Raw genomic sequence first — 12,637 nt, 5'->3', positions numbered from 1 at the left:
TAATATAATTTAGCAGATCCTTGTGCTAAAACAAAGATTTGAAGTGATTGCTGATGACCCTCCATGAAACTGTACAGTAAAGTCATTAGGCTCTACAAAGTATACTAACATCTTTAAGATCAGACTCTTATGTTTCATAAAATAGGAAGTGTCTACATTTTAATTTGAAACATTTTGCTATATTTTTCTAGTTTAAGATCTAATAAGTCCAGCAGTATGTGCAGTAAACATTACCACCCTATCAAAATGTAATAAGTCTTTATTTAACAAATTTCAAGTGCCTCACCCCTCCACACAACAGCAGACCAAAGAGTACACAGAAGCAAGAAATGCACACAATTATTAGGACACATTTATGAAGAGGCACATTCATCTTTTTCCACTCATCTTCAGATCACTGCACATTTGTGATAACCTTAGCAGCCCAATAAGTTAGAATGTAGGTAACGCAAGGATTTATTATTGCACTATTTGACCATGACAGATATCCAGAACCACAACTGTCTCTTGCTATGAGGAAGTAGGAGCCAAAAATTAAGACTGATCACATTATAGGGCCTTTGGCAAGAACACAACATTTAACTTTGCCTCATCTCAATGTATATGACCCATATGCAAACTGGGCTTCAAGTACGTTGGCTAATATTCTATCAACTTCTTTAAGTACACTTCTTGTCAAACTGCTCTCAATACATATATATAAAAAAACATTTTCTCCATTACAATAAGAGAGTTTAAAATGGTGAATAGCTCACACAACTGAATCATTCCCCACTCCCCCAGTCTGTTTTAATTAGCAGGTCTTTTATTAAAGTCTCATTGCAAGCAACCTTTCCCGGCTGCATTAAAGTAGTCATGGTTACAGGGCTCTCCTTTTGCTTATAGTTCATTTGAGATTGTTTATAGCATGAAACAGACACCTTGCTAAGATGGCGTTCTGTTACTGGTAGCAGCCTCACTCTTCCGGCTGCTTGGTTGTTTTGTAGAGTTTGTGGTAATCCATGGGTGTGCAAGCACGTCTTTCAGTGGCAGCCTCTGGTATGGATTATGCTTCAGGAGCTTTACAATTAAGTCCTTAGCTCCCTCTGTTACAAAAGGAGGAAATCTGAATTCCACCTAAAAACAAGCAATAAGTTACTATTCTAGTGGTAAATATAGAACTAACATTTTCAGGTGTTAGGAATTGTTTGTAGTTGTACAGGGAGTAAAGCAGAGAATACTGGGATGTAGATGGAGCCAAAGGAAAGTTTAGAAGAGCATTATCAGTCAGCCCATACACGAGATCTGACTGATTTTTTTTTCCCCCAGCCTCGTCACATTTCAACTATACAGAAGCAAACCAGGTTACTCCTGAGAGAATTCTACACCAAAAAAATTAAAAATTCTGTGCACAATATTTTAAAATTCTGCAAATGTTGAGAATCAAAACAACACTACATGATCACATCACTTTCAATTATTTTGGTAATTGATTTCAAAATACCTGTGAGCAAGTATGTCTGTAACAATAGACACCATTTTCCCAGGAGTAGAGAGTTAAAGAAACCCCTATGACAACCCAATTCCTGTTTCTCTCCCCCATCCCACAGCCACCCAGCCACCTCCCCCTGTCTGAGCCTTGCCAGGACCCCCCCCAGCCCAGATACCCACACCTCCTCCTCACCAAATCCCAGCCCCCACACCCACCCTCTTATAACCCAGAGCCCAACTGTGGACCCCCAGCCCAGAAACTCCCCACCCCTCAGAGCCCAGGGATCCAGCAGGAAAAAACAGCCTGATGGTGGGACCCAGGCTTGTGTGGAGTTTCTTGCACACCATTGTCTCCTTCCCTCAGAGCACATGGGGAAGTGCAGCTGAAGGGAACCCTCTAGCTCCCTCCCCCTCCTCCCAGCAGTGTCTTCTATGCGCAAACTGGGCTCTGTCAGGTCCAGCAGCACTGCAGCCAATTTCTGTGGGGGAAAGGAAATTCTGCACGCACATTAATTTCTGCAAAATTCTGTATTGCGCAGTGGCATAGAATTCCCCCAGGAGTAAAACCAGGAATCCCCAAAATGTGGTACATAAGCTTCATATTCCATCCATTCACTTCACAACGATTTTTAAGAAGGTGGTATGTGAACCAATTCATTGTGAGACCGTGAGTTAGAAATGTTGTTGTACTCATGATTACTAAAGCAACCTTTCATATGCGAAGCAAATAAAAGCCTTCGTACAGCCTGAAACACTGACCAAGTTACAAATTCGACACAACGCTGCAAAGAAACTAGGGTAACTAAATACCAATGGCACCTTAAATGCCAGAATTCAACTATTCAATTGCTTATCATTTCTAGTAGCTGAAATGGAAAAAGGATAAGAGAAGCCTTGGGAGGAGAAAAATGGGAATTACTATAGGGAAAAGAGAGGGGAAGTCCCAGCGTGGGAGAAGAAAGAGAATCAAAGGGCAGAAAGTAGTGGTCCTAAAGGTAACTATTTTCCCTCAGAGGGATGATGAATGTAGCAACAGTGTATTAACAAAAAGTTACAGATAACTGAATGTTATTTACTACACTGATTTTTATGCACAACTCCCACTGACAGTAAAAGTTTTGCTGTGGCTTGTACGTTAATTTACACTGGGTTACAGCCCATATTAAGAGAAGAATCCAACCTTCTCTAAAGGCTGATTTAGATAAAATTCCTGATGGATCACAGCTGCTAGGCTGCTCTTTGATTAACCATGGGAAACCACAGGAAATCGAGGCCCCATTTTCCTTCCTTTAAGTAGTTGAGAAAACAACATTTCAGTTTTATCACCCCATATCTATTTAATATCACTGAATAGGTGACTTAGGAGGAAGAAGTGAAAATGACCCAATACTTGCCTTTGAAATACTTCTGTAAGTTTCCTGGTATGTCTCTGCCTCAAAAGGAGGTTTCCCTACTAGAAATTCATAGCACAGAACCCCCAGGCTCCAGAGATCCACCTTTTCATCATGTGTTCTCCCTTCAATCATTTCAGGAGGCAAGTAGTCAAGTGTACCACAAAGAGTTGTCCTCCTAAAACACATACAAATGGTTTCATACAGAAACTGTAGTTTGGGCTTTATGCAGCAGTATTCTCCATTTCTAAGAATCACTCAGTTACTTTGCTAGTACCAGCTTCCACCCAGAAATTCTAGTTTCTCGTATGAACTTGATAGTTAAGTATAGAAGTCGAATATTAACTTTTAGACACCATCTTGAGGGCAACATTTGTACTGATAACTTGGTGTGTTCAGTTACACAAGGAATTACACATAGTAGTTGATGCTCCCTTTACTCCAAAGAGCTCACTTCAAGTGTCACACATTGGACAATGACAGAGGGGGCAGGTCTATACTCTTGAACAGTGGTTCTCAACCAGGAGCCCCCTGGGGGGGCCGCAGGGGGGCCACCAAGTAAGGCCCATGTTAAGACTTGCTGGGGCTCAGGGCTAGTGTTCCATCTAATTTATTTCCACCCATGTGTGAAATGAATTTTGTTACATGCACCAATATGGAGGTGATGTGTGACACATCACCTCCATATTGGTGCACATAAAATTCATGAGTCGGGGGGGGCCAAGGGGTTCAGACTGTTGGAGGGGGCTCAGGGCTGGGGCAGAGGGTTGGAGTGCGAATGGGGTGAGGATTTCGGCTGGGAGTGTGGGCTTTGGGGAGGGGATAGGCACCTGTACCCCAGCCGCGGCAGGTCCAAGACAGGCTGGATTGGGGCGCCTGTCCCCAGGCAACAGCAGGTTTAGGACTGGGCTGGGGTGCCGGTCCCCCAGCCGCAGCAAGTCTGGGGCTGGGCTGGGGTGCTGTGCTGCGGCGGGTCTGGGGCTTGGGGAGAGGCATCTCTCCCCGCCACAGCCCTGAGCGTCTGTGCAGTGCTTAATAGGCAGCTGCGCAGCTTAGAGGGAACTTAGCTCAGGGCAGAAAGCCAAAGCCCCACCGCATGGAACTGAAGCCAGGGGCCATGAGTCTCGCCACCCGAAGCTGAAGCCTGAGCAATGTAGCTTTGCAGGTGGCCCCTGTGGCATGGGGCCCCAGACAATTGAACTATCTACTACCCCCTAACACCGGCCGTGTCTTTTATATACAGAAAACCAGTTATTGTGGCACAGGTGGGCAGTGGGATTTGTACAGAATGTTGAAGGAACTCAGAAAGAAAAAGGTTGAGAATCCCTGCTCTTGAGAATTAACGACGGAAACCCTTCTGTTCTCCCCAGAGGGGTGCAAGGCTCCAAATACACTAAAACAGTGCTTTCTTGCTACACTCTGCACCAACACATCGAAGGGGATTGGGATGAAGGTAGGACAGACCTGTAAATAAACTGGGCAAACCAATCAGTTTTGGGGTTCTCATGACACAGTGTGCATATTTCTAGGCAAGCTGCAGTTGTGTGATTCAGTCTCTGTGCATCAGCCTTCCTCAATTAGTGCTGTGACAGTGGTGTATGTTCTTTAATACATACTAAGATTTTATTTAGAGCCATGAAGCTTTGTGCTGCATCAAGAGATGATAGGGTACGTAGTGTCTGAGTTCTTACCTAGATGACGGAGCATGCACAGACCATCCAAAGTCAGCAATCTTCAGCTCTCCGTTTGAACCAAGCAGCAAGTTTTCTGGCTTGATGTCTCTATGAATCACTCTCTTTGAATGACAGTATGATAGAGCATCTGCCAATTCTGTCATATACTGTAAAGTGATCCCATGAGACAGTATATGTTAAAGACATAGTAACCTCCTTAGCTTAACTGTTAGAGAACTTGGTGTCTAGACACCCATTATGAAATTGGCAGTGTTGTCAGTTTCAGCCCAATAAGGTCTATCTTAACACTTTATAAGTTATTTCACCCTTTTAAGCCCCTTTGACTATTTAGTGCTGTGCTCTACAGCAGTGGTTCTCAACTAGGGGTCCAGGGCCCACTGGAGGGGGACAAGCAGGTTTCAGGGGACCCACCAAGCAGGGCTGGCATTAGACTTGCTGTGGCCCAGGGCAAAAAGCCGAAGCCCCACCACATGGGGCTGAAGCCTGGGGTTCCAAGCCCTGCCACCCAGGGCTGAAGCTGAAGCCAGAGCAACCTAGCTTCACAGGGTCCCCGTGGCGACGGGCCCCAAGCAACTGCCCTGCTTGCTGCCCCCTATTGCTTGCCCTGCCTTTTATATGCAGGGAAACAGTTGTTGTGGCACAGGTGGGTCCTAGAGTTTTTATAGCAGGTTGGGGGCTCAGAAAGAAAAAGGTTGAGAACCCCTACTCTACAGCACCTTCCCCTCCTCTATACTTACTTGAGACGTCTAGGACCTTAAAGTGGCAGCCAACAGCGAACGTTTATGATGCACATAGTAACTAACTTTCTAGACTATTCCTAAATATCTAGTTTCAAAACTAAAAAGATTTTTTTTTAATCAGTTCTGCTCTTAGTTACCAAATGCATTGATTTCAGTGGAGATGCACTCATGTGCCTAATGTCAGATTTTGATCTAAAGGTCTAACTTTATGCTTCAGATATTAACTGCATTTGCAAAAGGTTGGTGGATGATAAAAAAACCTCTAGAGACACTTACAGTAGCAGTTCTCTGCTCATCAAACTTGGTTAGCTTCTGCAACTCTTTGTAGACTTCTCCTCGAGGTGCATATTCTAGAATTAGGTAGACTCTTGTGGCATCATGGAAGTAGCCATATAGCCTGAGAATATTGGGATGCCTGCAAAAAAAAAAAAAAAAAAAAAAAAAGTGAATATTTTTCTACCAGAAAACACCTCTACACAAACAAAATACTGATTTTCATTTTCATTTTTTGGGGGGTCATCGATATAGATGTTATGTAGTTACTAGCACCTAGTTTGAGTTTCATGCATTGGAGGAGCTAGACTGCTAGCTAACATTTTATGGAGTTATCGCTCCCTAAAATTTATACCAGTGACAAAGCACATATCAACTTTAGTATAGAAAGGTGATTTTGATTGATTTTATTTTGAAGACACTTTTTTTTAAGTCTGCTAGCCATTGCATTCAAGAAATTTCTTCAGTGTAGTTCTGTAGCATTTCACCTCAGAGTGCTTCTGTTTGGCAAGCCTACTGTATAACTTAGGTTTCAGAGTAGCAGCTGTGTTAGTCTGTATCCACAAAAAGAACAGGAGTACTTGTGGCACCTTAGAGACTAATAAATTTATTTGAGCATAAGCTTTCATGGGCTACAGCCCACTTCATTGGATGCATACAGTGGAAAATACAGCAGGACAATTTCATACGTCAATCTTAGTGCCTTTAGGCTAGTAAGTAAAGTTCTGGAGCTGCTACAGCTTAGAGTGCATATTTTTAACTTCCTTTCCTTTTTCCTCAATTGAGCAAAGATTGTTTAAGCTCCCCTCCGCCCCCCATCTTTATACAACTTTTCAGAGACACCTTGTTTGTGCACCTCACTTCTCTAGACAGCCTTCCCAACCATGCTACCAAGATCAAAGTCTATGTTGGTAGAACTTGATCACTTGGGAGCGTGAATAAGCCACCCCTCTGAGCAACAAGTTATACCGACTTAAGCGCCAGTGTGGATACTGCTAGGCTGACAGGAGAGCTTCTCCTGCTGACATAGCTACCGCTTCCTGTGGAGGCTGGAATAATTAAGTCAATGGAAGAGCTCTCTCCCGTCAGCTTACAGCGTCAGCACTAGCAGCGCTACCCTGGCCCGCTGTAAGCTCTGTGGTGTAGCCATAGACTCAGGGATATTAAATATTTCCCCCCACTCCAGAACGTAGAAGACTAGAAAGTTTAAGGAACATTTAAAGGAATTGTACAGACTTGAGCCATCTAAAACGAGTGGGAGAAATCCCCTTATATAATATTTGACCGGGGGGGGGAGGAGGGGGGTTGTTAAGGCCAATTCCTTTAATTGTTTCCTACTGTGTGGCATAAAGGTCAGGATAAAATATAGAGACATGCAATTGACTTGCTGTTTTGAGAGGTTGCTGTGACAAAGCATAAAAACCTGCCCTGTAGATTCATATTGCAAGCTCCACACATGTGATAGTCTGTAAATGATCAACCTTAGTTAGATATCAAGAAAATGCTTGGCACCGTACAAAAACTAGAGAGCCTGCCCTAATATCATACAAGTGACACAGGAGACTGGTTTGCCCAGGCCATCCCGAAAGAGTAACTTTCACAAGATATTCCTACCCTCCTCCTTTAATTGAGGGTCAAGAGATACAATGGAGTCCAACTGTCTCTCCTGTTCTCTGGAAGCATATCTAAAAAAGTAGTTTTAGATCAATTTTACCTAAGATGAGACTGTATTTCTACTTCTCTCCGCAGCTGATGTTCTACTCCTGCTTTTTCCAGCTGTGTTTTAAACAACACCTTCAGCGCCAGGATAAATTTACTTTGCTTTTCACGAGCCAGATACACATTTCCAAACTTTCCTTTTCCCAGAGGACGGCCAATTTCGAAGTCGTCAAGACACCACTGCCTTCTATGAGAAAGTTAAACAGTTTTAAGTTGCTAGAAGCCACACCAGGGACTAGAATTTCTTGATACATTGGGATAACGTCCCAGAATAACTCCACTGAAGTCAAATGAGTTACTCCACATTTATACCAAATTAACTGGCCCCAAGTATTCCCCCCTTCTAGGGCCAGTTACCCAAGAAATGAAAACCTATCTTTGGGAAAAGGAATGCAACATGTAAGGGTCAGTTCTCTTTTCACACTTCTGGATCCAAATCTTCAGTTGTGCAGGGAATTTTGCACATGGCCAGGTTGAATGTGCCAAGGTAAAAGCATGCCTGGACACAAATGTCCAATTTGTGCACACAAATCAAGGTGTGCACAGATCAGTGGTTTGGATATATCAGAGTGCATGCACCTAATTTAGTGTGCATACTCTTGTGAGCTGAGCCATAACAACTCTGTCTTGCACATGCTATTAATACATTTTCCTCCTATGTTCATGTATATGTGCAGAAGATTTGAGAGTCTGGAAAGAGGCATTTGTCATTTAGTTTCAAAATATAAAATTTTGTCCAGCTTCATGGGAAAAACAAAAAACATTAAGTTGAGGTTTTCCATACAAGAAAAAAAAATCTTCACTCAGAATAGCTTCTTAAATGAAAAGCATATAGTTCTCTTTTGGCTAAAGAGTATGCAGATTTTTCTTTTTTAAACAAGCTATGAAAGCCTTTGCTCTTGAAGGTTATCAGGTCATGAAACAGATTAAAGATTTCCTAGAACTTCATCAAAGTATCTCATATTCATAGCTCCAAAATATTTTGTGGTATTTACAAATGCAGAGACAGCATTTCTGATAATAAACAGGCTCAAAACCAATAGTTGTGGTTAAGTCAACAAAATACTTCGCATCCAAATTGCTACATTATTTAGTCCTAAATACAAAGAGACCCTGGCCCCAACAGACATCAATGGCAGCATACCCATGGACTTACTTTTTAGTTTCTTCATTTTTCTGGACAGATGTCCCTTCTGCTTCAAGGCTTTTTGCTGCACATAAAGAGAATTGAACACTTCATAACTATAGTTCATAAACACCACTGTCTGCTTCCAAAATGATTTTTCTCAACCTAGTTCCCAAGTTTTGCATACAAGTCAGGCTCGGACTCCATGGACAGCCTGAACCTATTTAGTTTCTCCTATTGCAACCATTACCATGGTATCTGAGCATCAGTGACCACTATCTTAGTCTCATATGAATAAGCTACTAATCTGGCCTATAAAAAAGCAAGCAGCATCACACTAGCTAGTAAATCACAACTACAAGGGATTTTTTTAATACAGGAAAACTCTGTACAAGTCTGAACTACCCTTCTAACGTGTCTTCCCATTAGTAAAGCATTCTCTTGTGGATTGTAAGGTATTTTGGGCAGGGACTGTCTTTTTGTTCTATGCTTGCACAGCACCTTACCCAGCCGAGTCCTGGTCCATAATTAGGACTCATAGGTGCTATGATAATAAAAATAATAGAAAAGAATTATGGTTCAAGGTGAAACTAGACAAATCTCTTATGCATGCAGCAAGAATACATGCCAATTTAGTTAATATGCTGAAGTTGACTGCATATTATTGAAAATGAAACATTTATTTACAGTTATATTTACCAGATAGTGAAGCCTGTGGAGGTTCCTCATTGTTTTTACTTGGAGCCTGAGGCCTAGAATTTGGTTGAACTAGAAAAGTTGGTCGAGGCTGTTGCATCAGCTGGTTTTGAGACTGTTTCTGGTTTGACAGCACAGATTTTTGAGCCTGTGACTGTACAGGAACTCGCTGAGCCAAATTTGAAGGACACAAAATACGCTGTGCTTGGACTCCACCTCCAGGTATCCGATTCTGAGGATGCTGCTGATGCACAGGGAGCCGTTTTGGACCATCCCCAATGGTGGGTAGAGTCTAAAAAACCCAACACATTTAATTACAGTAGAGGCAAGTACAACATACTAGAAGTTCTGCTTTTCCTGTAGTTTATTCCTTGGGCCTGTCCGTTTATTATTACAGGCAGGCAAGTGTTTTTTCCTACCTGTGTATGAGCTAATTAGCTCCATTACACTCAATTAATATACCCATTAAGAGTTAAAAAAAGTAAATCATACAGAAAGGAGGATATCATAAAATCATAGAAATGTCAAGACTGATAGGAATGTTGATAGTCCCCTGCACCAAGGCAGGACTAAGGCCTGGTCTACACTAGAGTTAGGTCGACATAAGGCAGCTCATGTCAACCTAACTCTGTAAGCATCTACACTAAAAGGTAGTTTCCACTGATGTAAGTTGCCCAATACATCGACTTAATAACTCCACCTCCATGAGAGGTGTAGCGCTTAGATCGATGAAGTTAGGTCGACGCAGCGTCCGTGTAGACACAGCGTTACTTACATCGCCGAGGGGCCCGGCTGTCAGTGTGCCATAATGCGCATGCAGTTAAGTCGGTGGAAAGCACTCCCGGTGAGGACGTGCACTGCAGACAGGACTATAATGTGGACATGAAACACTGCTTTAATTACTGCAGTGGCTGTACATTGATTTAACTTGAGTCGACTTAATTTCATACTGTAGACATGCCCTAGGTATTATCTAGACCACCCTGACAGGAATTCTTGTTCTTAAAAACCTGACAGAGAATCCACAACCGCCCTAAGCAATTTGTTCCAGTGTTTAACTACCCTTACAGTTAGGAAGGGTTTTTCTAATATCTAACCTAAATCTCCCCTGCTTCAATTTAAGCCCATTACTTCTTGTCCTGTCCTCAGAGGATAAAGAGAACAATTTATCACCCTCCTCATTCTAACTACCTTTTACACACTTGAAGGCTTAGATCTGCCTCTCTTCTCTAGAAGAAACAGTCCAATTTTTTCAATTCTTTCCTCACAGGTCTATTTTCTATACCTTTAACCATTTTTGTTGCTCTCCACTGGACTTTCTCCAATTTGTCCACATCTTTCCCAAAGTATGATGCCCAGAACTGAACACAATACTCCAGCTGAGGCCTTATCAATGCTAAATGGAAGAATTACTTCTTGTGTCTCGCTTGCAACATTCCTAAGAATACATCCCAGCATGATGATCACAGTCTTAGATATTTAAAGACCCATATCACAAGAAATGGCTGCCACCCCACAAGAAAACATTTTAACACTAACACCATGCAGAAGCAGTCTGTAGAAGTTGTATTCCAGGTGGCTAAGTCTCCACAGCAGTGAGCTACTGAGAGTAGCTTGGAGAATATTCCCTGTGTCTTTACGAAAAAAAGCGGAACCTATTTGATGAAGAGTCAGAGATAATTATCACAGATAATTTGTGGAGTGAACAAATAGAGGCTTACAGTCCTCATATGATCAAGCCAAGTAAAATGCATTTGCCTAATAAGTGTGCAAGACCACTTTACCTTGACACTGTGACCAGGGAGCCCATTGTGGTTCTCTTTACTATTTTTCTCCATATTGCCTAAATAGAGAACATTTAATTGCAAAGCTGTCTCATGCAGGGACATTAACTAGAAATATCTTCCATACAGAGCACCCTTCTCCTCATCACCCCTTGCACGTCCTCCTCATACCCCCAACCCTCACACTCTGCTTTCTTCATCCACACCCTATATCAACCCACACCCCGCTGCAGTTTTCATACCTTCAGTGCCCCTCCCCAATGAAACCCCCACACCACCCACAGATGTAGTCTTCCCACTCCCACATCTGGTCCTGCACAATCTCCTCCCACTACCGTCAGGATCGTAATGGTTCCTACTGGCCCGAAAAATCCGAGTCTCGGAACCCGGTATCCTTTACAGTCTCCCCCAGTACAATCCCCTGGCACTGTAAGCGACACACCTCATACCCCTCAAATCCAGCTCCCCCTGCAACCCTCTCCCCATTACAACGCTTCACCTCCAGCTCCATGCGGCTCCCGCTCACAAACGCAACTGCACAGGTCTCCCACTTCCCCGCCGGCGGCGCCCCGCACCCCCATGAAGCCCCTGCCTGCTGCACCTCCCGCGCACGCGCTCCCCACCGGCTCCTGAGGGAGCCCGCCCACGCGCTCCCCACCCGTGAAGCCCCCCCCCCCCCCGCTGCAACTCCCCACGCCCCGTTCCCACCAGCCTCTTCATTCCCTACTCCGCGCCTCGCGCCCTCCTCAGCCCCGAGGCGGCCCCCTTCCCAGATCCCCCACAGCCCCGTGCTCCCCTCACCGTCGCCACCGCCCCGACCGCCCGAGCTGTTTGAATTCAAACCGCCCTCCTGGGCTACCCTTTAAACCGCCGCCGCTCTCCATTAGCCCCTCCCGAGCCCCGCCTCTGCCCCCCGAGCCTCACCCCCGCCCGCAATGTCGCCGGGACACAAAACGCGGCGACCCGCTGCACGACCCCACTTCCAGTACCCAGCGATGCCGCCGCGGCACGGATGAGGTGTGTGACTGCCAGTCACTCACCTGCGGGAGGGGGGGGGGTCCGGACTCTCACAGCCTGTAACTGGTACACGTCTCCCCCCCCGCACCGTACTAGGGGCAAGCGATACCTTACAACAGATAATTAAACGATCTGCCGGTGATGATTTGATTTCTTTTCAGGCGCCCGCCCGCGGAGGCCCAGGATTGGCCTCTCGAGGCCACGTGACAAGGAATGCAGCCAGTTACTATAATCCGCTGAGTTTTTTAAAACAGAGGCAGATGATTGGCCTCCTGAGTCCACGTGACAAGATCAGCGGCCTTTTTTGACGAACCTAAGCGGAAGGCGGGGATGCGACGTGCTTGCGTGATCACGCTCACGCCGAGGGGGGTGGGGCTTCTTTTAAAATGGTTGTCGCTTCGGGCTGATAGTCGGAAGCAACCATTTTAAAAGAAGTCGCCCCCTCCCCCAAATAAATCCTAGTTGGGGAAAATCACAAGCCCAAATCCGTTTATGATAACTGCGCTGCCACAGGTGGGCGGCCTGGAGTTACGCGATTTTGCGTAATGAAAGACCGACCAAGCAGAAAAGAGGAAAGTCCGTAACTGACGCGTCGGTCTACGTAGTTAGTGTAGGGAGGAAACAAGAGCGAGATGACGCGTAAAGAACGCACGTAGCGGCGTTAACGCGACGCTAAGGGCGGGAGGGCGCGGCGGGTAGCGGTCACGCATGCGCCCGAGTCGTGCCC

The 12,637-nt window shown here is 44.7% G+C and overlaps 1 protein-coding gene across 5 annotated transcripts; it reads right to left on the bottom strand.

The window, feature by feature from the left end:
- Positions 1-241: 241 nt before the first annotated feature.
- AURKA (aurora kinase A) lies at positions 242-12,126 on the bottom strand. Of its 5 annotated transcripts, none has more exons than XM_073309308.2 (9): positions 11,934-12,126; positions 10,894-10,952; positions 9,113-9,401; positions 8,444-8,498; positions 7,283-7,474; positions 5,572-5,710; positions 4,553-4,701; positions 2,865-3,039; positions 242-1,116 (listed from the first exon to the last, which is right to left on the bottom strand). In XM_073309308.2, the coding sequence occupies exons 2-9, from the start codon at positions 10,945-10,947 to the stop codon at positions 925-927; spliced, it is 1,245 nt and encodes a 414-aa protein (XP_073165409.1). In that variant the 5' UTR covers positions 10,948-10,952; positions 11,934-12,126; the 3' UTR covers positions 242-924. The 5 variants fall into 5 exon arrangements, with proteins under 5 accessions (XP_073165409.1, XP_073165410.1, XP_073165411.1 ...); XM_073309309.2 differs by lacking the exon at positions 11,934-12,126 and adding an exon at positions 11,818-11,926; XM_073309310.1 differs by lacking the exon at positions 11,934-12,126 and adding an exon at positions 11,695-11,776.
- Positions 12,127-12,637: the final 511 nt, after the last annotated feature.

The sequence above is a fragment of the Lepidochelys kempii genome, chromosome 13 (genome assembly GCF_965140285.1).
Source record: "Lepidochelys kempii isolate rLepKem1 chromosome 13, rLepKem1.hap1, whole genome shotgun sequence".
Lineage (NCBI taxonomy): Eukaryota > Metazoa > Chordata > Testudines > Cheloniidae > Lepidochelys > Lepidochelys kempii.
Note: the sequence above shows the minus strand (reverse complement) of the source record. Positions and strands in the feature narration are given on the sequence as shown.

Excerpts from the sequence above, each read along its gene's own strand:
- AURKA (XM_073309305.2), bottom strand. The coding sequence starts at position 10,998 with ATGTCCCTGCATGAGACAGCTTTGCAATTAAATGTTCTCTATTTAGGC. Across the intron at positions 7,475-8,443 it reads AAAAATGAAGAAACTAAAAA|AAGGCAGTGGTGTCTTGACG; the intron begins GTAAGTCCATGG and ends ACTTTCTCATAG. Across the intron at positions 5,711-7,282 it reads GAAATACAGTCTCATCTTAG|GCATCCCAATATTCTCAGGC; the intron begins GTAAAATTGATC and ends TTTTTTTTGCAG.